General features: G+C 46.0%; 2 protein-coding genes across 4 annotated transcripts in view; one reads left to right on the forward strand and one right to left on the reverse strand.

Moving 5' to 3' along the window:
* The window catches only part of dlec1 (DLEC1 cilia and flagella associated protein), a 153,890-nt gene extending 143,037 nt beyond the window's left edge, over positions 1 to 10,853 (forward strand). For all 3 annotated transcript variants that reach the window (XM_041184760.1, XM_041184761.1, XM_041184762.1), the window contains 4 exons: positions 3,720 to 3,845; positions 6,196 to 6,349; positions 8,871 to 8,994; positions 10,605 to 10,853. In XM_041184760.1, the coding sequence (XP_041040694.1) occupies positions 3,720 to 3,845; positions 6,196 to 6,349; positions 8,871 to 8,994; positions 10,605 to 10,728 (528 nt within the window). In that variant the 3' untranslated portion in view covers positions 10,729 to 10,853. The remainder of the gene's footprint in view (positions 1 to 3,719; positions 3,846 to 6,195; positions 6,350 to 8,870; positions 8,995 to 10,604) is intronic.
* Positions 10,854 to 16,077: 5,224 nt separating this feature from the next.
* The window catches only part of acaa1 (acetyl-CoA acyltransferase 1), a 29,788-nt gene continuing 18,874 nt past the window's right edge, over positions 16,078 to 26,991 (reverse strand). Inside the window, exons 10-12 of the mRNA XM_041184581.1 lie at positions 18,210 to 18,265; positions 17,369 to 17,514; positions 16,078 to 16,423 (exon numbers count right to left, since the gene is read on the reverse strand). Coding sequence (XP_041040515.1) covers positions 16,348 to 16,423; positions 17,369 to 17,514; positions 18,210 to 18,265 — 278 coding nt within the window. The 3' untranslated portion in view covers positions 16,078 to 16,347. The remainder of the gene's footprint in view (positions 16,424 to 17,368; positions 17,515 to 18,209; positions 18,266 to 26,991) is intronic.

Consider the following 26,991-nt stretch of genomic DNA (forward strand, 5'->3'; position numbering starts at 1 on the left):
AAAAGACTCATGAGTAAAAGGACGATCATGAGTGTGATAATGGCTGCATGCCTTTGATCTGGCATGGCTCCTCAGTGAGATCCATCATGACCAAGGCAGCCACACACGATGTGTTATCTTGTTGGTGAGGGATAAACATTACACTTGGGACAAGGGACCCAATGAAATCCCACTGGTGACAGCACGTACAGATGACTCAGTGGGCTGTGGCACACTCTCATCTGGCAGTTTCACTAATCACAATGCAAGAATGAAGGTGGCACACTTGAGACTGACGAGGTCAGACACTTGGCTGCATAACATTGAGATGCCTCTTCTGACATACAAGCAGCGTGTCGTCATGGCCAGACCTTGCCCCTGCGAAGTCCAAAATAATCAGACAACATGAAGCCCTCAAGGGTACAGATCTGGGCTTATGAGGAGTCCTGTTCAGGCTCATCACACAATTTGTTACTATTGCATTGGTCCTCGGCACATTCTGATTCCAATGCAAGCTCGAAGGCTGATGTGGCCTTTAGAGAACACTGTTTGCAAGCTGCATCAGTAACCTGCTGGAGAGTGAAGGCGAAGGGACAAACATTGCTGTCCACAACTTTGTGAAGATACCATTCTCCCTGTAGTAGTCACAAGTTCAGGGTTGTCTGACTTTGAGCTGAGTCATCACTTTGCATCTGGGAACGCCTGATACTTGTCTGGCTGAGGGGAGCGCACATAATCTCTGTGAAGAGGCTCATAGCCTGGAAACCCTGCTGAGAGTATCAGAGTACATGAGCCTTCTGCAAGCGTCATCACCTGTTCCCTTCAACACCTTCACCTCTCAAGAATGCAGGCGTGGTTCGGGGGGACACCTCTGTCTCAGTGGTGCAGAGCCAATACAGGACAGCATGGAACCCTGCGATACTTGGGTTCGAGATTCTTGCAGCAACCACACTTTACATGAAGGTGCAGGCATTACTGACCTGGAGAGTGACGTTGAAACGGGATGCTCAGTGTGGTCAGAAGATAATGCACTGCACAGAAGAGAGGCCCAGAGTACCGACAATTGCCATTAGTGTGTGCTAATACACACACATACACAAGGGGACTGGAAATGATTGGGAATGCACTTACATTCGTGAACATTATGTACAAGTGTTTAACACCCGTGCCCACGTTGTGCAACTACACCATCTTCACTTTCCTTACTCCACCGCTACATCTTGGTGTGCCCCCGACATCCACAGCGAAGATGGAGGAAGCCTGCTGACTGCTGCGTCCTGTTGTCTGTGATGACCTTGGCGGCATTCCTCTGGAGGGCCAAGATCTGGAGTGCATTCAGGATCCTGCTGCACTCTCCTGGTCGCACCCTCCTCGGCCTGCAGAGCTGGAGCTGGTGGGGTCACAGGAGGAGGGGATTTGGATCGGCTGACCACTCCCGGAGTCTCCTGGGTGGATGGCCCTGGGGTGTCGAGATGCTCGAGGGCCCTTGACTGACTTCTTGAGAAGGGGGAGTTGGAGTGAGATTGAGATTTCCCCATCCCCCTCTCGCGTTGACACTGATTGATGCTGCCAAAGGCCTCAGTGATGGAATGCAGCTCATGCAGCAGAGCAGGACCCATGTCCTGGACACCAAGGTCTCCATGGCGGCCACCAACCTATCAGTGTTGACCTTGGTGCTTTGGCATGTTGGCGCTATCACCTTAGAAAGTGGACATCGTGCCTCCATCCTGCAGCATGCCTTGCAATCTGAGGAGTGCAGCTGACATCCCTTTCTGATATTCCCTTGACTGTCGCTGAAGCTCCAGGAACTGACCAACTCTAGAGGCTCATCATCCAACTCTGACAGCAGATTCCTGGCCTCCAGCAGTCCTTTGGTTGCTGGCAACCTGGGATGTCCCTGCCTCTGCCTGCTGTGGATCAGATAGTGCTCTGTGTTTACCGGATTGTGACCCCGAAGCTGCTCTAGAATTAGGTCCCACCGAGGTGTGTGTCTCTGTGCTGGTGGAGGGTGTAAGTGAGTGCTGTGACGGGTCTTCAATGTGGCTCCCCTCAGCTTCCTCATCCGAGGTTTCCTGAAGACTGGAGTCGATGGCCTGGCTCATGCGTGACCTTGGCAGCTTTCCAGAGGGGTCTGCGGAAGAAAGGAGAGATAATTAGTGCATGACCGGGGACTGTGAAACAGGAGACGTCACTCATAGTATGGTTGTATGATGGATGTTGTAGAGCAGGACCCTCACTTGGTTGAACATCGCAAACCTCACTGTCAGCACAGGCACGGCCCACATCCTTGTCGGCAGTTAGTTGGCTCTATTCTCAAAGTCAGAGAGGACCTTGATCTCGGCGCCTCCTCCACCAGTAAGGGACGTGTCTTTTTTATTGTGAGCCTACTTGTCCTGCATGAAGACAGACGGAGAAAGTGTGAACAAGACGCATGCGAGCGCAGAATACAAGGATGGTTGGCATGTGTGGGTGGCAAGTGGAGCCCTGGACAGGATAAGGATGCAAGCTCCAGAGGAGGTAGGGCCAGGTGGAGATGTGAGGGTGTGTGAGAGTGGGTAGTATTGTCTCTTGAGATGGCAGCGAGTGAGATCCTTATGAATGTGTGATGGGCTTGTGAGTGTATGAGTTGAGAGTGATGAGATGGGTGACTTTGGTGGAACAGAGAGAGAGTTCATTCATCCTCTTCCTGCACTGGATGGCAGACCTCTTTTGCAGTGCATTGGCCCTGACCGCCACTGCCATCACCTTCCAAGCTGGATTGGTCAACTTGCTTGCAATTGTGCGTCCAGAGTGGGGATAGAGGACATCGCGGCGGGCCTCCACTGCGTCCAGCAGGAGCCCCAGTGAGGCTTCACCAAATTTGGGCGCTGCATGCTTCAACCTTTGGATGCCATTTATTTTCTGCAGCTTTCCTAAGCTGAGAGAGTGCAAACACCGTGCCGGGGGACGCCCTTGAAATATGGTGCCCAGAGTTAAGGAGCTCTGAGGTCACAGTGGAGTGGGCAAATCAAAGGCCGTCCACCAGCGACACTGCATGATCCCTGTGGATTACTAATTACTTAAGCTGGGAACGCACAATATAGCGCAAAAACCCACCATTGTGGGTTGGTGAGTGTGGCGCCCATCTTTACACCCACTAACGCACTTTGCCGATTTCAGGGAAAATCCCGGCCTGGGAGTAAGTGGACTGAGGAGAGTGGGAATTAAAGATTTGAAAAGTTAAGAGGATATAAGGTTAGGATAGACTTTATATAAACCAGAAAAAGAGGAAAGGTACATTTAAAACTATAAAATTAAGATAGGAAGAAAAGGGACAAGAGTGGTGAGCGCAAGTGAAGTTGTTATAGTTTTAACTGTGTATAAAATTGTGTTGTAGACGTTAACTGCTAATATTACAGGAATAAATGTGATTCTGCAAATTAACATATTTTAAAGTTTGAATTTATTTTGCCTTGATGCTTTACGTCACAGAATAGGAAATACCGCACACTGTGAGGAAGTGAAAACCTTGTTCAATATTGGATTGACAACCTAAAGGCCATCTCCGTAACGGTTCTTCCTGTAAAGCACTTTGGGCACCCTGAAGTGGTGAAATGTGCTGTATTAGTGCCTGTCCTTTCTTTCCTTACATGTGCTATGCACTTTGCATTTTGAATGTGTGAATTTCACTGCAGCACTCCAATACATGAAAAGGTGCTCGGTATTGCACGTGGCTGATGTCTCCAGGCATGTCTTTGCAGGTCACCATTGCATTTTGCACTTCCGTGGAGCTGTTGAAACCCCAGGAGAGTTGGCGTCAGAAGAAACAATGGAAACTGGAGTTTAACCAGGACCTTGTGATCGAGTACAACAACAAGGCTACACAGGTAAGGTGGGGGCGGGATCCCTGCACAGAACCTTTTTAAAACTTTTGCGTCATGTTCTCTATCCTCTTGTTGAGGCCTCAAAAAACAAAAACGGAATTTTGTTGGCACTCCATAATGGGTTTTGCCTCTTGGTGTGATTTTTGAGAAGGATGTTTGGAAATTTCTAAAAATGCAAACCTGACATCATAGAGAAATTTCATCTGGTCAGTTGTGTGTGTGCTATTTGTTTTTGAGATGATGGCAGAGCTATGTTCATTGCCACTGCTACAGTTACTCAATCACCTTTTGAAAAACCCAGTACTTTCTGTTGCCTGGCAGATTACTAAAGAGTGATAAATGTTGGGGCTGGTAATTATTACAGTACAGGAGCTACTTCAGGGGTCTATTCCTGCTTTCCCTGGCCACTATCTCAGGCTAAACCAGATTGCTAGCAGCAGCCTTTCCACATGGTCAGTCGGAGCAAACAAATGTTCATGAGCTCCCGCCATTTGGTATGGGCGCTGAGAGTTTAATTAGTCAGAGGAGAAGACTTAGCAGTTAGCTCCATGGGTACTGCAGAATAGAAGCTGGGGCTTGTCTCTGCATTTCAGAGTTTTGGCAGAAGGGAGTGAGGCCCGATCGTATCTGGTGTGGTCTGGCCAGATCTATTGATGGATGGTTAAGCCAGTTGTGTTCCAGATACGCTCAGGTCTACACTACGTGGAACTGATGAAGGAAAGATGGGGAAAGACAGCATGAGGTTTCGCACAGGGAGTGGGATACCACCGCCTTTGATGTCCTTAACCCCTGGAAAAATCTGGTCAAAGATATTGACTGCTGTGGAAGTACCATGACAGAGCGAGGGCCTAAACCCAGGCAACTTAAAGTTTAAAAGTGCAGTCGTAAATGCTCTGATGACAATACTTTATTCCTGCAAACACAGGAAGAATTGGGGTTGAAAGGGTGGGACCATGCAAGGAAATACAGATGACCTTGTCAATGAAAATTGCCTTGTCAGCGATTGAGGCCATGAGAGATAGAAAAGTCCAAGGAATGGCCATGAATATTAACTTGGAACTATATCTCTGTTCCTTCACTATTACCGGGTCAAAATCCTGGAACTCCCTCCCTAACAGCACTGTGGGTGTACCTACACCACATGGACTGCAGCGGTTCAAGAAGGCAGCTCACTGCCACCTCCTGAAGGGCAATTAGGGATGGGCAATAAATGCTGGCCCAGCCAGTGATGCTCATATATTCTGCGAATGAACTTAAAAAATGTATAACAGGTTTTGTATGGTAGGAGAGATTTAGGATGGACCAGAAGGCAATGAATTCAGAAGTCAAGAGAAGCTGAGATGGAGATTCAAATTAACAAGAAAAGGAAGCAGAATCTCCATTCTTCAGTCACAAGCATTGGCTGGGCTACTTGTGAAGATGGACCTTAGAAGAGCGGTAGAATTTAAAAGGAGCCAAATCTACATTGTTCAGATGCCTTCCTGATGACATTTCCATTGACTTTTTTTAACCCCTGCCTCTGAAGTTGGGTAAAGGTAATGTTTTTGCCCCTGTTTTGTTAGTCTGTTAGCCCGTTTCTCTGTAAACAATATATCTAAAAAACTAATGGACCGATTTCAATGGAAACTGATACACGGTATGGTCCAAAGAAGAACTTTAGTTTTTACTGAAGACACAGGTCCATACCCTGGAATTTTTTAAAGGATCCATTAACATTGGGAGACAAGGTGAATTGACTTTTTCTTTTAGAATGTTGTGGGTTATTTTGTTTATAATGTTGTGGATTGTCTCATCTGCAATTTGTCATAGCTGTCAAAATGTGAGCAGAGTTTTCAGAGCAGGTTGTTGGAGTTGGATTGGCCCGCAGCCTCCTCAATGAGATGGAAGCTCTTAATAAAAAATGTCTTTTTTCAGCTTAGTAGTTGCAGAGCATCAACCAGACAGGGAAAAGCCTCAAGTGGGAGCTGAATAATTGTAATAACATTGAGTTAATACAGGTTTACACTCCATTCTCTTACTTAGGTTCAAATTAAGTAGTTGTAACTGAATTGACAATTTAATTTTCATTTTAACATGTCTCCTGGTTTTTGAATTCATTTCCACAATTGACCTGGAAGATATTGAGGAGCTCAATTTTGATCACATCAAAAACCTTTCTTTTGAAAGGCAACTTTCTTACCAAATCCTCAGATATGGTATCATGACACACTCTCCAATTGTCCCTGACCATATTGGGAAAAAATAAATGCAGATTTGCCATTTTTTTTTATTATTTGAAATACCATAATCTATCTTTATGGAATATTCACGCTATTAAGGAGATTGTGATTGAAAACCTGATTCCTTCTTACAGCTCATTCCTCTCCAGGCTTTCTTCGCACTGCCATTCTTCCAGCTCTCCACCAATAACATCGATTTCGGTATTTGCTTTGTTGGACAAACTAGGAGAAAGGAGATCTTCCTCCTGAACAGGACGGGATCAAAGAGCTACTGGACTGCAGTCATCGGTGAGGCTTGAAATCCCTTACTGGCTGAGGTGGGGATAGCCATCCATTTTATAACCCAGCATACTTTGTAGTAGGCTTTACAAACGTATGGGCCAGGCACAGTGCTTTGTGTTCTGTGTCCTCCCAGCCTCTGTCACATCACGGGGAGATGACCTTGATACCATATGCAATTTACCTCACCGCTATTGGCAAACACCATAATTTCAGGCTTTGGTCTCTTTATAAACATACGGTTTTGTCAGTTGGATTAAATCCAAGGGTCTAGTAGGAGAGAAATCCACGATACGTGCACAGAGTCTAGGTGGTTGAGGCTCAATAGTCCAAAGGGTCTGATAATATTCAATGTTTTCTTATTGCCTTCAGTTATCAGAAGCAGCTCAATGACTCTCGTCATAGTCGGATAAACCTCTTTTTTTAAAACTGCGTTCCGAGGATATGGGTGTCACTGCAAGGCCAGCATTTATTGATCGATTACCCTTAAGAAAGTGGTGGTGTTGCCCTCCTGAACAAAACTGAATGGGGCTTGAGTGTCCATTTCAGAGAGCAGTTAAGAGTCAACCACTTTGCTGAGGGTCTAGAGTTATGTGTAGGCCAGCCCACATAAGGATGGCATACTTCATTCCCTAAAGTTCATTAGTGAGTGAGATAGTTTCTTGGTCACCATTACTGAGACTAACTTTTTATTCCAGATTTATTAAAAATTTAAATAATTGAACTCTTAACTTTCCCAGCTGCCATAGTGGGATTTGGACTCATGGCAGGAATTTTACATGCAGCCTTGGCCCAACACGGGGGGGAGGATTGCAGGCAGGGTTGCCATAAAATTGGGCACCGTGACACCATTCCCAGTGCCTACCCACCCCCACCCACCATCTGCTGCAATTCTATCAGAAGCAGGAGAGATGTTGGGTGGCACACCTGCCCATGGCCCAATTTATCCCCTTAACTGACCAATGAATTGTCACTTAAGGGACTCTTCCTCCTACTGCTGGGATCTAACCTGTAGCAGAGGAGGCCTGCCAGGTGCAAGGGAGGGGGTGCCTTCTTTCCAGGACCCCTGTGCCGATCTGAAGCTTCCCCTTCAAGATATCCCCCCCCAACCCCATGTTTCCCCTCCCCCTCTGCCCTGTCCAGTGCAGACTCCCACTCTCCGCTGGGACCTGCCAGTCTGGTCCTTGCAAGACCCCAGGCTTACCTCACAGTCCAGTTCCATCGCAACTCGCTTCCCTCTGAACTTCGCTACAGTCCCAGCAGCGGCCAGCGCTTCCAGTGGCTGGCATTTTTGGAGGTGGGACTTTCCCCCTGATGGGGGCAGAAGTTCCACTTCGAGCCAGGCATTGTCTTGATGAGTGCTAAGTGGCTGCAGGGGTGAGCTGGCCAATCTGGGGCGGACTTTTCCCCGACTTTTACACCAGATCAGGGGATCCTGCCCCCAGTGTAAAATTCAGCGACGTCTTTGGATCATTAGTTCAGACCTCTGAAACTCTGGGTAACCATTATGCCTCTGAATCCCATCATAAATTTTTATAAGAATTAAACTGCAAGAAAGGAGCATTTTTAAAAATTCATTTACAGGGTGTGGGCTTCGCCGGCTGGGCCAGCATTTATTGCCCATCCCTAACTGCCCTCGAAGGTAGTGGTGAGCTGCCTTCTTGAACTGCTGCAGTCCACATGGTGTAGGTACAGCCACAGTGCTTTATGAAATATTTCGTGTGGTGCGGTTCTTAAATCTTAAAATTAGAGCTAGGCTGTTCAGGAGTTGGCAGGAAGCACCTTTTCACATACAAATGGAAAGTTTGTTAAGAGAACTAGCACAGGGGAAAATGGGCCAAATGGTCGCCTTCCGTGTTTTAAAATTCTGTGATTTTAAATAACATGAAGTTGCTGTGCTTTCTCGTGGCCCAGACCAGACTGTCCCCCACAAGCAACAGGCAGAAGCTCTGCTCCAAACCTTTCCTGTGCCTCTGCGGGTAACATGGTGTCACCTTGCGACTAAGTGATGACAATGGGACTGGGAGCTACTGGTTTGGATACCGTGCTTTCATCTCTATGACCTGGGCTCCAATACAATGCATGTAAATCCTCTCTCTAGGCTGCAACAGTCACTCGTGAAATGAGGGTCTGGACCATTTCAGTCTTGTTCTTAGCAGTGATGGGCCTACATTACAAAACCGGCATTTTATTGATGATCTCGAGGGTAATTAAGGATGAGCAACAAATGCTGGCCTTGCCAGTGATGCGCACATCCCATGAAAGAATAATAAAAACTCAGAATAGTTTGTGCGAGCAAAGGAAAATGGCATTGGTGCAGCTGGGATTGGACTATGACACAATGGAGGCAGCATTACAGGGTGCTATATGTAATCAATATTGACACTGGGTCCCAATATTTCGAAAGTGCTGCACCGCCCACCCTCAATATTGGCTTCAGCCTATCCAAAAGGAAATGATGAACCCTCTTTTGTTGCCAGATTGAACAGATAGTATCAGTCGATGTTGAACTCCTATCATCTCTCCACAGCTCCAAGTGAAAGCCAGGAGGACCAGGGAGTGTTTGAAATTTGTCCCAAGCACGGGGTTCTGGAAGCGCACTCCATCCATTTATCAGTAAGCCGAGTAGCAATACAGATCAACTTCACCGCAAGGTAACCACTGTAGGGCTCTCGAATACCTGTTACACTGCACTGAGCCATCAGGCTGCTGTCATCTGTAATGAGATATGGGCATAGTAATGTACTGGTTATGTTACTGGTGAAGTAATCCAGAGGGTGGGTGGATTCAAATCCCACTATCCGCCATTTAAGAATGTGAATTCAGTTTTCAAAGTCAGCAAAACTAGCTGGGATGGATTTTTGCAAAGGCACAACTAATATCCCATAGGGAAGAAAAACCTGCCAATGTCACCACACCTATACGTGACTTGAACACCACATTAAAGCAGTTAACTGTTAACTGCTCTCTGAAGTGGCTTAGTAAGCTGCCACAAAGGTTAAATACCCATTCCAGGGCAATTAGGGAGGGCTACATCTCAGGAATGGGCAAAGAGAAAAAAAAGTCAGTAACAGGTGACATCATTGTGCCATCAAGTGTATAATTGGGTTTTTATTTGATTAAAAAGAATTTTATTTTTTCTATATAATGCCTTATTGCATCCCTCAAACATCCCAAGTCAGTTTGCATATCTGCATTGAATTGCATACAGTATCCTAGGCTTTATTAATTGGGGCATGGAGTACAAGAGCAAGGAGGTTATGTTGAACTTGTTTAGGATACTAGTTAGACCTCAGCTGGAGTATTGCGTACAGTTCTGGGCGCCACACTTTAGGAAGGATGTGATCACGTTGGAGAAAGTGCAGAAGAGGTTTACAAAAATGGTTCCAAGGATGAGAAACTTCGGTTATGAAGATAGATTGGAGAACTTGGGACTGTTCTCCTTGGAGAGAGGATTAAGGAGATTTGGTAGAGGTGTTCAAAATCATGAGGGGACTGGACAGAGTAAATAGGGAGAAACTATTCCCACTCATAAAAGGATCAAGAACAAGAGGGCACAGATTTAAAGTGATTTGCAAAAGATACAAATACGATGTGAGAAAAAACTTTTTCACACAGCAAGTTGTTTGAGCCTGGAATGCATTGCCTGGAAGTGTGGTGGATGCAGGTTCAATCAAGGCATTCAAGAGGGCATTAGACGATTATTTAAGTAAAAACAATGTGCAGGGTTACAGGGAAAAGGTAGGAGAATGGCACTAAGTTATAATGCTCATTCAGAGAGCTGGTGCAGACACGATGGGCCAAATGGCCTCCTTCTACACTGTAACAATTCAGTGATCCTGTGATTCTGGTTTGAATGTAAACAGGGTTGTTTTTGTAGTTAATTGTGCAGCTGTATTGTACACAGCAGGATCCCAGGAAGTGGTGCCTGCTGTCCTCTGAATATTGCCAAAGAGTCTTTAACATCCAGTGAACCATCAGGCCGGGCAAGTCCTCAGATTAAAGAAAGATGGCACCAGTAAAAATCAGCGTTACCTCGGTCTTGAGCTTCAACCTAGACTGTTTGGGTATTTAGAAGACAGTAGGGTGAGTTTAGAGAGAGATGAGATTGAGGGATAAGGTGAGCAGGTGGGGTTATGTCTGAACAAAGAATGGTCTCTTCCAGCCCAACAACTTTCTCTACTGCTACAAGTCTTCACAGGTTTCCAACATTCATTCACTCTTGCAGATGAAGTAACTTCAGTTTTCTTTTGCTTCACCACAGAGACAATAAAGTATATCAAACAAGCATTACCATCCAAGGAATACTGGGAGAGACCCCCGTAGAATTCTCAGTTCAGGGAAGAGGGTCGTTTGACGAAAAATACGAAGCTATGTTCATCCCGTAGCATCAGCAGAGATCGAAAAAGCACAGTGCTTCCACTTTATTAACAAACTTGACGACTCAAATGATTTGTTGTACCGTCTTTGTGAACTCTTAACATCTGAAATATTTTTTTCTATTAAAACTAAAATTTCTAGCGATGGAGTCTAGTTTATGTGAAAGGGATGCAGCAGTGGAGGTTTATTTTAAACTTAATTCACATCGTGAGATGCCCACAGGATGAATTTTTACACCCTACCTAATATTGTTCCCCTTTAGTTCAACAGAGAGTGATATCGGGCAAAGTGTAAAGGTGCCATTGCATCTGATCCCTTTTTTTTCTGATGGGCAGATTAGATTAAAATTGCTTGCATCATTTCAGTTGTTAATTAGAATTGTTCTCATTTCTGTTCCTCTCCCTGTCTCCAATATTATTTCTGTAGAATAACGAATGTTTCATTAGGAGTACACTTACGAGGTAAGTGGAAATGAGAATCACCATTCAACCCAGGGTTGTTCACCAATCCAGCCAGGCCTCACTGTCCCCTCCCCATGGCCACCTCTAGTTGCTTTGTAATATAACTCCAGGGCTTTCATCTTCACTGTCCCCGTTTGCTCGTTGTTCACAATTGAAAGAATTTTCTGATCTTAGTCCTAACTTTTCGTGCTGTATTGTTGGAAGTAATTTTCCATACAATTTACTTTTTTTATTCGTTCATGCGACGTAGGCATCACTGGCTGGGCCAGCATTTATTGCCCATCCCTAACTGCCCTTGAGAAGGTGGTGGTGAGCTGCCTTCTTGAACTGCTGCAGTCCATGTGGTGTCGGTACACCCGACCTCCAACAACCACAACCATCTTCAACCAGTGGAAAATCTCCCCCCCCCCCCCCCCCCGATTCCCATTTACTTCAGTTTTGCTAAGAATCCTTGCTGACACACACAGTCAAATGCAGCCTTGATGTCAAGGGCAGTCACTGTCACCTCACCTCTGGAGTTCATCTCTTTTGTCTTGGTTGAACCAAGGCTGTAATAAGAAGTACTGAATAAAACCATTACTCAGTCCATCCTGGTCATCCCCTCTGGTACAGTTCACACGCCCCAGTTCGTTAAAGTCCAAGGACTGCAGACTTGAAAGGATGTTGTGGACAATTGGTTTATCTGGCTGAACCCCACATAAAGCACCACTGGGACCTGCTCTCATCTGCTTAAACTGCTCACTATTCCAGAATCATCCTGGAATGCAAAAATAACCTTCGGCTTCTTTTCTCTCCTGCAAATCATTTTCTTAAACCCCTCTCCCCTCCAATAAGTGCAAAGAGCTTGTGGCTCCTTTGCCACTAAGATTGAGACTATCTGAGCAGCTGCCTGTGCTGCTTCTGCCATTCCCCTAGCCCACCAAGACAAACTTCCTATAAAGCTCTCACACCACCACCCACTCTAGCCCTGAACTCGCATCTTTCTCTAGGTCCTTTCCTAACTGCCCTCATGCCCTCTCCCAGCTCATCATGTCCATAAGACCTACTTCTTGCTCTCTTGACCCTATTCCCACTAAACTGCTGACCTCCCAGCTTCCCCTTCTGGCCCCCACTTTAACCGATACTGTAAATGGTTCTCTCTTCCTTTTCTCCTTTAAATCTACCATAATCACCCTCCTCCTCAAAAACCCATTCCTTGACCCCCACTTTCCTTGAAAACTAGCATCCCATCTTCAACCTCCCTTCCCTCAAGTTCTTGAACGTGTTGTTGTCTTCCAAATCTGCCCAGTCCATATCTAAATCCATCCAATCAGATTTCCTCCCTTGCCACTGTACCAAAACACCTTTTATCAAGGTTGCAATTGACATCCTGTGTGACTGTGACAGAGATAAGCTATTCCTCCCTGTCCTTCTTGACCTGTCTGCAGCCTTTGATATGATTGACCACACCATCCACCTCCAATCTCTCTCCCCTGCACTAGCTGGGTGGGACTGCTCTTGCTTGGTTCCGCTCTTATCAACCTAATCGTAGCCAGTACTTTTTGCAATGGCTTCTCTTCCCACTCCCACACCCATTACCTCCTGTATCCCCCAAGGATCTATCCTTGCCACACCACCCACCCCTCCTATTTCACACCTACATTTCAGTGACATCCTCAAAATGCAGTTAGTTTTCATTTGTGCGTTCATGGCACCCAGCTCTCCCTCACCACCACCTCCACTATTGCTAAATTATCTTCAAACTGTTTATCGGAATCCACTACTGGATAAGCAGAAATTTCCTCCAATTACATATTAGACTGAAGCCATTATTTTCAGTTTTCACTCCATTTCCTAGCTACAGACTCCATTCCCTCTCCCTGGCAACAGTCTGTTGCAATCTTGGTGTCATAGTTGACCCTGAGATAAGCCTCCAACCCACTTACTTGTGCCATCACTAAGACCACCGCCTATTTCCATCTCTTATAACATCACCCCCTTCTCAGTTCATCTGTTGCTGAAACTTTCATGCCTTTGTTACCTCTAAATTTGTCCATTCCAATGCCTCCTGGCTGATCTCCCACATTCTACCTCCTGCAAACTTAACATCGTTCAAAACTCTGCTGCTCTTGTCTTAACTCGCACCAAATCCCCTGTGTTCACTGACATACATTGGCTCCCATTCAAGCAGTGTCTCATTATTGTTTTCAAATCTCTCCATGTCCTCTATTCCCTATCTCTGTACTTCCCTTCAGTCATAAAACTCTTCGAGATATCTTCGGTAATCTAATTCTGGCCTCTTGTGCACTCCGCTATTGGTGGTTGTACCTTCAGCTTCCCTTCAACTCTATAATTCCCTCCCTGCTTCTCGACCTTTAAGACAGTCCTGAAATCCCAAGCTTTTGATCATTGGCACTAATATCTCCTTTTGTGGCTCAGTGTCATTATTTAATTTTGCAATGCCCCTGTGAAGCGCCTTGGGATGTTTTATCACGTTAAAGACAACATATAAAAGAGTTGTAGTTGTTGTAGACACAGGTGCCAATAGGAGGTGAGTACGTTTCCTCAACCCTTTCAGATCTTAAGGGGACAACGAATTGAAATGTCACCATCAGCTGAGACTGGAACCAATGACAATATTTTTTAAAATAACATCTGTATTAGAAAGCAGATTGAGAACAAGTCAGCCTATTGTTAAGAAAGAAAAAAATTAACTTTGTCATGAAACAAAAACACATCGAACAGAACAATCCCCTCTCTGTGCCTAACAACCTAAAAAGAAAATACTTGGGATGGATGTTTCTCTCATTTATACACGATCAAGTATATCCTGGTTTTAATCATGTTTAATAAGTTAATAGTATAACTTGTTGCTGAAATGGAGGACAGTAACAGTGATTTATAGCTCATACTGCCAAACAGCCTGGATGAGTGAAGTCGTGCTTCATATTTTTACTGAATGAGACAGGCTTCAGACCCTGTTCAATTATTCGAAGGGGTTCCTCGACTTCTGGCTGCACTTCAGTCCCAGCTCCTGACCTTCAGCCTCCCGGTGCCGGGAGGGAGCGGGCATTATTGCTTAACCTGGTGTTTGCTTCAGGAGGAGGAAAGGATGCAAATTCCTTCTCAAGGATCCCACGCGTCCATTCCAGGCTGGTAACATCGAGTGGACTCCAAGCTTTCTGTCAAGGGATCTCGGGGTGGCTCCTTAATGCAGGCCACCAACATTGAAGAGAGTAGGAGAGAGGCAGAGGAGCGGCTCAGTTGGAGGGCCGTCAATGTTGGTTTTCAAAGCCTGCAAACCGTGTGAGGAAGGGACGACTGAGGGAGCTGAAGAGTTACATGGTGAGGAGATCATGCAATGAGTCTTGACTTCAGAAGTTAGAGGGTCGCTATTTAGAACAGTGTACATGCAGCTAGGCCAGTTGACTACAGATCAAGCAAGGTGGCTGAATTTAAAAGTGCAGTTTGCAATCATTCTGTCATTGCTACACTCCTCCTTTTGAATCACTGAGGTTAATCTTTGCATCTAAAAGAAAAATTCACACTTTCTCTTTCATCACAAAGTAGAAATGCCAGTATACTGGAAGACTGATGTACTGTCCCACAATTATTCCGTTGACTTCCAAACTCCCCAAAAATTCTTAATTCAAGCAAGACAACACCCCACCCTGAAGAGGAGGAGTCCAGTTGAGGTATTGATAGAAAATCGACTCAGCCCGTTCACTGTGTGCAGTTCTGGTCGCCACATTATAATAAGGATGTGATTGCACTGGAGGGGGTGCAGAGGAGATTCACCAGGATGTTGCCTGGGATGAAACATTTAAGTTATGAAGAAAGGTTGGATAGACTTAGGTTGTTTTTGTTGGAGCAGAGAAGACTGAGGGGCGACCTGATCGAGGTGTACAAGATTATGAGGGGCATGGACAGGGTGGATAGGGAGCAGCTGTTACCCTTAGTTGAAGAGTCAGTCACGAGGTGACACAAGTTCAAGGTGAGGGGTAGGAGGTTTAGGGGGGATGTGAGGAAAAACTTTTACCCAGAGGGTAGTGTCGGTCTGGAATGCGCTGCCTGGGAGGGTGGTGGAGGTGGGTTGCCTCACATCCTTTAAAAAGTACCTGGATGAGCACTTGGCACGTCATAACATTCAAGGCTATGGGCCAAGTGCTGGTAAATGGGATTAGGTAGGTAGGTCAGGTGTTTCTCACCTGTTGGTGCAGACTCGATGGGTCTCTTCTGCACTGTGTGATTCTGAGATTCCCCAGAGTATTAGTACTAGAACTGGGCAGTTAAGGTTCTAGTGTTGAGCAGAAAAACAGTGCAGCAAAAAGGGGAGCCTGAATTAAAGAGAGGATTACAATTATGCGGTTCATAAGATCATTATGGTTTAGGATTGTAACTTTGGGTTTATAAGATTACTATATTTTGGGACAGTAACTTTAAATGTAGGGTAGATGAAAGGGGTCATGTGACTTATGCTGGTATACCACAGAATGACAACATTCATAGTTTTGTCTTGTATGATCTGCAGCCAACTGAGGTAGAGAGCAAGAAGAAAAAAATAGCCAGGCCTGCACCTTAAGCAGAGAAAATGCTGACTCTATTGTTCATCACATAGAACAGTGGGTGGGAGGTCACGCTCAGTTTGAAGAACAAGTTCATGAGGAGTTAAAAGAGGCTGGAAGATTTACCCTGCTTGGAGCTAAAGGAAGAAATCTACAGTGTAACCGTCACAGTGAGACACAGCCCTGGAATTAGAAGTTACTTAGCTGGGCAAGTAGAAAGAAAGCAACTCACTGGGAGCTGAGAGCAACTATGAACTGTTTGCTATAAGACTTGTAATTCTGGGGAGAATGATAAGTAACAAGTAAATTTACTTCGATCATTTAGAGTTTAAGTTATCAAAACAAGAAAAGCTTTTTAGTCAGGAGTGCTTTTTAGTCATTTGATACAGCAAATAATTTTTAAAACATAAAATCTTGACTTGCCATACTGTCAGCTAATGGCTGGAAGTTCGAATCCCTCTTTCAAAGTGATCAGTCTTTACAGAGGTCAAAACAGGAGAATAAACAGGGAACAGCACATGAAGGGACAATCAAATCGAGGATAACAGGTTCTTGTGTTTTGTGCTCATTATTATTGGTTGTCGGGCAGTCCCTCCTTCTGCGTTCTTTAATGCTGAAGATCTCAGTTTGCCAGGTACTCAAACACGGCAGCAGCTCCCATTCCTGTCCCAATGCACATGGATACAACGCCATAGGCTCTGGAACATAAGCAAAGAGTCATTAAAAACTCCAGTCATCTCTGACTAGAAAGTAGAACCAAAGGACATCGATGGGAATTTGTGAAAAATAAACTTGGGGACAAACACCAGGGGCCGATTTACTCCGAATAATTACTTAGTAAAGAATGGAAAACGGGGTGAAAACACGGGGGCGAAAACACGGGGGCTATTCAGAATACATTTAGATTCCACGATGGAAGATTCAGTGAACTATTGTCAGCCGTGGCTCAGCGGGTAGCACCCTTCGCTTCGGAGACAGAGATTATGGGATCATGTCCCACTTAAGCACAGAAATCTGGGCTGACACTCCAGTCCAGTACTGAGGGAGCGCCGCACTGTCAGAGGTGCAGTCTTTTGGGTGAGATGTTAAAAAATGAGGTAGATGAAAAGATCCTACAGCACTTCACCAGTGGAAAAGGGGAAGTGGAGGGGCGGGGTGGCGGGGTGTGAAGAAAGAGGTGCGGGCAAGGTGCTCACTAGTTTCCTGAGCAACATTTATCCCTCAACCATCATCACTTTATTAAAAAAATGACCAGCTATTTTCCAGGATATTTCTCTAAAGTGTCTTTGGGATGAGAAACTATTTAATGAAAGTAATTTATTTTCTTTCAACAATAACTTGCATTTATATAGCACCTTTAGCATAGTAAAGCATCCCAAGGCGTTTCACAAGAGCGTAACCAGACAAAAAATTCACTGGGACGAGTTCAGTTGGACTGAGCAGCCTTTACTCATCCTCGAACCTTTCCCACCGTGTAGGTGTTTAAAATGGTAGTGACCCTGATGGGGAGCGGGGACGCGAGACATTGAATCATTAAATTCCCTTTAATGATCAAATGCCCTACAGGTCCCCAAGTGTGGCCTCTATTCATTAAAATTTCTGCCAGGCAGAGGTAGGTGCACTGTACAGACGGACACACTCACCTCCTTCCCCTGCGTTTCAGCTCATTCAGCAGGGTAACAATCTGCCGCGTTCCAGTGCAGCCTAGTGGGTGTCCCAGTGCTATGGCACCACCATTAGGGTTCACCTTCTCCATGGGGATGCCCAGCTTCTCAACACAGTACAAAGCCTGAGGAGCAAGTAAAGACAGAGAGAGGAGTCAGTCATTGTTCAGCCCAGTTCCATCAGTTTTTTTTTAATTCTTTCATAGGGTTTGGCGTCTGGCTGGGCCAGCATTTACTGCCCATCCCTAATTTCCCTACAGCAGGTGAGCTGCCCCCTTGAGCCGCTGCATTCTACGTGGTGTAGGCACGCCCACAGTGACATTCGGGAGGGAGTTCTGGATTTTGACCCAGCGACAGTGAAGGAACGGCGATATAGTTCCCAGTCAGGGTTTGCTGGTGGTGGTGTTCCCATGCATCTCCTGCCCATGTCCTTCTAGGTGGTAGTGGTTGTGGGTTTGGAAGGTGCTGTCAAAGGAGCCTTGGTGAGTTGCTGCAGTGCATCTTGTAGATGGTGAACCCTGCTGTCATTGGGCGTCGGTGGTAGAGGGGTGTTCTCCTTTCATTAATTTTCATTTCTTCATTTATTTACTCACTACGAGTTATCGAGTTTAGAAACTACAACAAAAAGGGAAAGACACAGGAAACCCTGTGGGTTAATTGCTACATCTGAAAGAGAAAACATGGACAAGCCCTGACCCAACTCATTAATTAGTCTTTCCTCCTTCAGCACCCACAGCCCTGCTGTGTACTTTCAATGTTTTCTATACTAGATTCCCCACATACAAGACAATTCTCAGTGTTTAATATAAATGTCTCTCACCTGACTAGCGAACGCTTCATTTATTTCAAACACATCAATGTCATTGATTGTAAGACCTGATAGAGGGGAAAAAATAATAAAGTTCAGAAATCAAATCAAAAACAGTCCTTAGTCATCATTGAACTCAAGACCATGGCTTTGGTCAATATAAACATACAAATTAGGAGTAGGCCATTCAGCCCCTTGAGCCTGCTCTGCCATTTAACAAGATCATGGCCGATCTGATTCTAACCTCATATTTCTGCCTACCCCTGTTTAGCTTTCACCCCCTTGCTTATCAAGAACCTATCTACCTCTGCCTTAAAGATATTCAAGGACTCTACCTCAATCAGCTTTTGAGGAAGAGAATTCCAAAAACTCACGACCCTCAAATTGTTTTTCCTTATCTCTGTCCTAAATGGATGACCCCCTTATTTTTACATAGTGACCCCGGGTTCTAGATTCTCCCACAAGAGGAAACATCCTCTCCACAGCCACCCTGTCAAGTCCCCTCAGGATCTTAAATGTTAAAATCAAGTCAACTCTTACTCTTCTAAACTCCAGTGGATAAAAGCCAGGCTAGGACAGGCTAGTCCAACCTTTCCTCAAAAGACAACCCTCCCATTCTAGGTATTAGCCTAGTAAACCTTCTCTGAACCACTTCTAACGCAATGGAGATCAGTACACAATAATACAGTACAAGAAGCCACTCCGCCCACCGTACCTGTGCTAGCTCTTTGAAAGAGCTAGCCAATCAATCCCATGCCCTAGCATGAGTAAAACAATTTTCATCCCCCTCAACGCCTCATACCCTGGTTCTTTGGCCAATTATCTTAAATCTGCGTCCTTTTGAATATTGTGTACAGCTCTGATCGCACAGTACAGGAGGACATTGCAGTGACTGGAAGAATACACAGAACAAGCAGAAAGATGGAGTGATTGGATCATGGAGAGTGATTGGGTAAATTAGCCATGTTCTCACTGAGACATGACACGCTTGCTATTTTTCGGATTCTGAAGGGACTAGATTATGTTGACCATGACAAATTATTCCGTCTTGTCCAGGACAGCAGAGCCGGAGATACAGCCTGCTTTTAAATTCAAAACTAGCCTGCGGAAACCATTTTTCAGATGGTAGAATTTCCCACCATGCCACCTGAAGAGTCAGTGGGGAATGCATACCGGCCGTCCTACAGCCATTTGACGCTCAATGGGGCATTAATTGGCTAAGAGTGAATCATTGGTGGCATAGAAGTATTGACGCTGGACTAGTAGTAATCCAGAAACCAAGGGTAATGCTCTGGGGACCCGGGTTTGAATCCTGCCACGGCAGATGGTGGAATTTGAATTCAATAAAAAGCTGGAATTAAAAGTCTAATGATGACTGTGTAAAAACCCATCTGGCTCATTAACGTCCTTTAGGGAGAGAAATCTGTCATCCTTACCTGGTCTGGCCTACATGTGACTCCAGACCCAGAGCAATGGGGTTGATTCTGAAATGGCCTAGCAAAGTCTCAAAAAAGGAATGAAACCGGACGGACCACTCGGCATCGACCGAGGCACTGGAAACGACAACGGCAAACTCAGCCCTGTCCTCCTTACTAACACCTGGGGGCTAGGGCCAAAATTGGGAGGGCTGTCTCACAGACTAGTCAAGCAACAGCCTGATATAGTCATCCCCACGGAATCAGACCATACAGATAATGTCCCAGACACCACCATCACCAGAGGTGGCAGCACAGTTGTAAGGAGTTGCCCTGGGAGTCCTCAACATTGACCCAAGCAACTTCATATTGATGACCATGTATTGCCCTCCCTCAGCAGATGAATCAGTGCTCCTCCATGTTGAACACCACTTGGAGGAAGCACTGAGGGTGGCAAGGGCAAGGGTGTGGGGGACTTCAATGTCCATCACCAAGAGTGGCTCGGTAACACCACTACTGACCGAGCTGGCCGAGTCCTAAAGGACATAGCTGCTAGACTGGGTCTGCAGCAGGTGGTGAGGGAACCAACAAGAGGGAAAAATATACTTTATGTCCTTTAGGGAAGGAAATCTGCCGAGCTTATCTGGTCTGGCCTACATGTGACTCCAGACCCACAGCAATGTGGTTGACTCTTAAATAACAGGGCAATTAGGGTTGGGCAATAATTGCTAGCCTAGCCAGTGGCACCTACATCCCATGAATGAAAAAATACTTGACCTCATCCTCACCAACCTGCCTGCTGCAGATGCATCTGTCCATGACGGTATCAGTAGGAGTGACCACCGCACAGTCATTGTGGAGACCAAGTCCCACCTTCACATTGAGGACACCCTCCATCGTGTTGTGTGGCCCTACCACCAAATTTTGAACAGGTCTAGCAACTCAAGACTGGGCATCCACGAGACGCTGTGGGCCATCAGCAGCAGCAGAATTGTACACCGACACAGTTTGTAACCTCATGCCCTGGCATATCCTCCACTCTACCATTACCATTAAGCCAGAGGATCAACCCTGGTTCAATGAAGAGTGTAGGAGGGCATGCCAGGAGCAGCACCAGGCATACCTAAAAATGAAGTGAAGCTGTAACACAGGACTACTTGTGTGCCAAACAGCATAAGCAGCAAGTGATAGAGCTAAGCGATCACACAACCAACGGATCAGATCTAAGCTCTGCAGTCCTGCCACATCCAGCCATGAATGGTGGTGGACAATTAAACAACTCACTGGAGGAAGAAGCTCCACAAATACCCCCATCCTCAATAATGGAGGAGCCCAGCAGAGAGTAAAAGATAAGGCTGAAGCATTTGCTACAACCTTCAGCCAAAAGTGCCGAGTGGATGATCCATCTCGGCCTCCTCACAGATGCCAGTCTTCAGATAATTCGAATCACTCCATATGATATCAAGAAATGGCTGAAGGCACTGGATACTGCAAAGGGTAAGGGCCCTGACAATATTCCAGCCAACAGTACCAAAGGTTTGTGCTCCAGAACTTGCCACGCCCCTAGCTAGGCTGTTCCAGTACAGTCACAACACTGGCATCTACCCAGCTATGAGGTATGTCCTGTACACAAAAAGCAGGACAAATCCAACCCGGCCAATTACTGCCCCATCAGTCTACTCTCGATCATCAGTAAAGTAATGGAAGGGGTCATCAACAGTGCTATCAAGCGGCACTTGCTTAGCAATAACCTGCTCACTGACGCCCAGTTTGGGTTCTGCCAGGGCCACTCAGTTCCTGACCTCATTACAGCCTTGGTTCAAACATGGACAAAAGAGCAAGTGTCAGGCAATGATCGTCTCCAACAAGAGAGAATCCAACCATCCCTCCTTCACATTCAATGGCATTAACATCAGAATCCCCCACTATCAACATCCTGGGTTTACCATTGACCAGAAACCATTATGAATTGGACTAGCCATATAAATATTGTGCCTGCAAAAGCAGGTCAAAGGTGGCTAGGAATTCTGCGGCGTGTAATTCACCTCCTGACTCCCCAAAGCCTGTCCACCATCTACAAGGCACAAGTTAGGAGTGTGATGGAATACTCCCTACTTGCCTGGATGAGTGCAGCTCCTACAACACTCAAGAAGCTTGACACCATCCATGATAAAGCAGCCCGCTGGATTGGCACCACATCCACAAACATTCACTCCCTCCACCACCAACACACAGTAGCAGCAGTGTGGACCATCTACAAGATGCACTGCAGCAACTCACCAAGGCATCTTAGACAGCACCTTCCAAACTCACGACCACTACCATCTAGAAGGACCAGGGCAGCAGATAGATGGGAACACCACCACCTGGAAGTTCCCCTCCAAGTCACTCACCAACCTGACTTGGAAATATATCGCCGTTCCTTCACTGTCGCTGGGTCAAAATCCTGGAACTCCCTCCCTAACAGCACTGTGGGTGTACCTACACCACAGGGACTGCAGCGGCTCAAGAAGGCAGCTCCCCACCACCTTCCCAAGGTCAATTAGGGATAGGCCAGCGAAGCCCACACCCCATGAATGAATAAAACTAAACCCATCCCCATCTGGGGAGGAAGTCCTGCCTTGAGAGAGCTGCCAGCCAATCGGATGACCGGCAGCTCTGTGATCCCAGCAAAGGCAACTTCGAGGGGCGCCCGCTCATGGGACTACGGGCAGTCCCCAAAGGAGGAGGTGGTCATGGAGGACTGTAGGTAGATCCGGGGTATCGGCAGGGGCTTGGCTGTCAGGCTGCAGTGAGGGGGTTGGGGGACTAGATTTGAGAGGCTGTTATTGTGGGTGGGGGGGGGGGGGAGGGGTTTAAAACGGTTATGATATTGGAAGCGGTGCCTCCAATGGGCAGAGGGGACCACCCAAAGGAAGTACCCCCCTCCCCACCTTTGAACTGTCACCAGTTCAGACAGCGAAAGCTGCCAGGCTACCCGCTTGGTGTGAGGCTGTTTCCTGCTGCAGGGTAAAACAGCGGCTCGGCTGGGGTGGAATGAGGCACTTGAGTGGCCATTAAGTGGCGGGCAGACCTCCCAATGCCTCCACAGCCCCACATAAAATGGGAGACAGGTCAGTGGGGGGGATGCGGGCAGTAGATGGGCTGCATTTTCTAAACCCTGTCGCCTTCAAACACACAGTCGAGGAACACAAAATTCATCCCAATATCCAGTGGTCAATCCACTGGATGGTCTCCCGAGGGAAATGCTGGAAGCCATTAGCATTGATTCTCGAATATGCTTTTGAGAAAATATGCTTCAGAAGATAACATTTGGGTGCGCAGAGTAATTTGAGGCCTGATGCGGTGGGGGTAACCCTGCTTGAGAGGAACGAGTGACTTTGGACCAATGCTCTCCACCACTGGCAGTGGGGGGGGGGGGGCTTTCCCCACTTCCAGTCTCTTGTGGATTAATAGGCATCAATTGCTTGTGGAATTTAATCGAAACTCCATTCCCGTGGGAACATGCGACTAACAGGACAGGACGGCAGAAGGTCTACCAGATGGACTTTTTAATCCCTCTGTTCTTAGGTTTACGACTGGTGCCGTTAAACTTGATTTTGGCCCAAGGTGATCAGAGGGTTAAACGCACATTCTTCTCAGAACAGCTCACCCGTTAATCTGCAAATAGAACCAAATCGATTCAATCAAAACAAATGCCACTAAATTTTGGTTGGCTAAACTCTCTTCAGGTTGTGGACCATGAACAGTCTAAAGCCCCCACCCTAACTGATGTCTTTGTTCCCTGTCATAAAGGTGCTGACGAACTGTGGGGTGGGGGGTGGGGTTAGTTCACCTGCTAGTAGCTCACTCAAGCCGGGTATTTCTTCATTGTCAGCCTCAGACTATTTAGCAACTGTTGCTGTGGACGGGTGTGGAAGGGAGGGAGAGGGTTTTTAAAAAATATATAATTAATTTTTTTTGGTGGGGTGGGGTTAGTGGGGGATGTAAGCATCGCAGGCAAGGTCAGTGTTTATTGCCCATCCCTAATTATCCTCGAGAAGGCGGTGGTGAACCCTTTACTTGAGCCACTGCCAGTCTGTGTGGCGTAGGTACACCCGCAGTGCTCATTTCTATAGTGGTTTGCTGGGGCCATTTCAGAGGGTGGTTAAGAGTCAACCACATTTCTATGGGTCTGGAGTCACATGTAAGCCAGACCAGGTACCGATGGCAGGTAATTGTGGAAAATAAAAGCTCATGGTGGAGTGGGTAACATATTAGCAATGATAGAAGATTGGCTGGTTGGCAGAAAGCAGGGAGTTGGCATAAATGATTCTTTTTCAGATTTGCAGCATGTGACAAGTGGAGTCCTGCAGGGGTGTGTGCTGGGGCCTCAACTTTTTACTATTTATATCGATGATTTAGATGAAGGGAGCGAAGACATGGTAGCTAAATTTGCAGGTGTCATGTAGGAAAGTATGTTGTGAAGCAGACATAAGGAGGTCTTAGACAAATATAGATATGAGCGGGCAAAAATATGGCAGATGGAGTATAATGTAGGAAAATGTGAAGGAAGAATAAAAAAGAGCAGAGAATTACTTAAATGGAGAATGGCTGCAGAATTCTGAGCTGCAGAGGGATCTAGGTGTTCTAGTGCATGAGTCACAAAAAGTTAGCATGCAGATACACCATGTAATCAAGAGGCTAATGGACAGCTATCCTGTAGTACGAGAGGAATTGAACATAAAAGTAAGAATGTTGTGCTTCAGTGGGCATCAGTGAGACCATTTCTCTAATACCGGGTGCAGTTTGGTCTCCTTATTTGAGGAAGGATGTAAATGCAATGGAGACGGTTCAGAGGAGGTTCATTAGATTGATACCTGGAATGAGGAAAGGTTGGACAGACTGGGCTTGTTTCCACTGGAGTTTAGAAGAGTGAAGGGTGATTAGATTGAAGTATACAAGATCCTGAACAGCCTTGACAAGGTGGACATGGAAAGGATGTTACCTCTTGTGGGTGAGACCAGAACTAGGGGGCACTGTTTTAAAATTAGGGGTCGCCCTTTTAGGACAGAGATGAGGAGAATTTTTTTCTCTCTAAGGGTTGTGTGACTTTGGAACTCTCTGCCTCAGAAGGTGGTGGAGGTGGGTCATTGAATATTTTTAAGGCAGAGGTAGATAGATTCTTGTTAGGCAAGGGAATCAAAGGCTATCGGGGTTAGATGGGAATGTGGAAATCGAAACACAAGACGATCAGCCATGATTTTATTGAATGGCGGAGCAGGCTCGAGGGGCCGAATGGCCTACTCCTGTTCCTAGTTTGTATGTTCGTATTTCCTTCCCTAAAGGACATTAGTGAACCTAGTGGGTTTTTATGAAAATCCAGTAGCATTATTGAGACGAGCACTTTATTCCAGATTTACTAATTTAACGAATTTTACAAATTTAAATTCCCCCAGGCTGCCATGGTGGGATTTGAACTCACCTCTCTGGAGCATTAGTCCAGGCCTCTGGGCTAGCCCATCATAATAGTCCATCAACATTACCACCCATGTTACCGACACCATTAAGTATGAGTTGAACCCAGAATTCAGTCTAATCTGCTGAGTATTTCCAGCATTTTCTGTCTGTAGTTCAGATTTCCAGCTGCCACTGTATTCTGCCTTTGAATTAGCTTTGAGGGGTCAAGCTGGTGAGGAGCCCAGGTTTTAACAAGCTCCACCCATCATTTTCTTTTTATATACAAATGAGCACCGGCCTCTGGATGGGCGACGGTCGGCTCTGCCAGGGCTGGGGGGTCCAGGGGAGGCGGGGAGCTGCCCAGGCCAATCAGAGAAAGGCAAGACTACGTTCACCTATCAGATTTAACTGGCTCCCTCACAAGACCAGTGGGTGGCGTGAATAAGGGGAGATAGTGGGTTCGAGGGACTGGGACACCTCCACTCTCTGACGGTGGGCAGATGCCCAGTCCCCTGCTCTGTAGATGGGCCAGCTGACAGACATAGAACCATAGAACCCTACAGCACAGAAAAACAGACCATTCGGCCCTTCTAGTCTGTGCCGAAATATTATTCCGCTAGTCCCGTTGACCTGCACCCAGTCCATAACCCTCCAGATCTCTCCCATCCATCTATCTATGCAATTTATTCTTAAGAGTGAGCCCACATTTACCACGTCAGATGGTAACTCGTTCCACACTCTCAGAGTGAAGAAGTTCCCCCTAATGTTCCCCCTTTCACCCTAAAGCCATGTCCTCTCGTGTTTATCTCTCCTAATCTAAGAGGAAAGAGCCTACTCGCATTTACTCTGTCTATACCCCTCATAATTTTGTAAACTTCTATCATATCTCCCCTCATTCTTCTATGCTCCAAGGAATAAAGTGCTAACCTGTTTAATCTTTCCCTATAACTCAACTCCTTAAGACCCGGCAACATCCTAGTAAATCTTCTCTGCACTCTCTCAATCTTACTGATATCCTTCCTGTAGTTAGGCGACCAGAACTGCACACAATACACCAAAGTTGACATGCAACAGTCAAGGCACAGCTCCTGCCAGGTCTCCTTCATACGCAGAACTGTTGATGGTTTCTTTCTGCACTGGTTTAAACTTGCCTGCTGGCCCAGAAAGGTCTCAACTTTAAAACCAAAGAAAAATTTCAACCTCCAGCTTGAATCCTTCCATCCCCTCCCTGCCCCTGTAACCTGCTCAACCTATAACCCTCAGAGATGTCTGTGCTCCTCCAATTTATACACTGCCGACTTCCATCACTTCACCATTGGCAGCCGTTATTTCGGTTGCCTGGGCCCTGAGCTCTGGAATTCCCTCCCAAAGGTCTCCTGCCTGTCGCTCTCCTCTTTCAAGATGCTACTTAAAACCGACATTCTGATCGTCTGTCCTGATATCTTACGTTGCTTGGGGGTCTATTATGACGCAGCCGACGGTAAAGGCCGAGTTGTTCAGATCCCAGAGGGAAACTTGAAACAACTGTCATGATCCATTTTTGCAATTTCGAGATGCAGGCTTTGAATTCAGTAGTAATAAGATCACCGAGTCTCAAGAGATTTTTTTTTATAAAACTAAATCAAACATTTATTAATATAAGAAAAATTGTAAGCACAAACAAATGTCTACAAAATTATAAAAACTACTAAAATCTCCTAATTAATCTGATTCTCAGTTACATCCCCATTAAGGCAACAGTAAATTTCATAGATTTGAACAGACACCTAGCAAAGCACAACCTGCACAGTCGCATTCAAAATGAGTTTCTTTCAGCTCTGGGTCCTTGCAGACTGTAGCTTGAGGCATCTCACACTTAATGTATCTTAAAATGCCTCTGCCTTACACACAATCTCCTTTCTCATTTACATATATCTTTCCCTTTGAATGTAAATTGCCCA

Source organism: Carcharodon carcharias, chromosome 3, assembly GCF_017639515.1.
Source record: "Carcharodon carcharias isolate sCarCar2 chromosome 3, sCarCar2.pri, whole genome shotgun sequence".
Classification (NCBI taxonomy): domain Eukaryota; kingdom Metazoa; phylum Chordata; class Chondrichthyes; order Lamniformes; family Lamnidae; genus Carcharodon; species Carcharodon carcharias.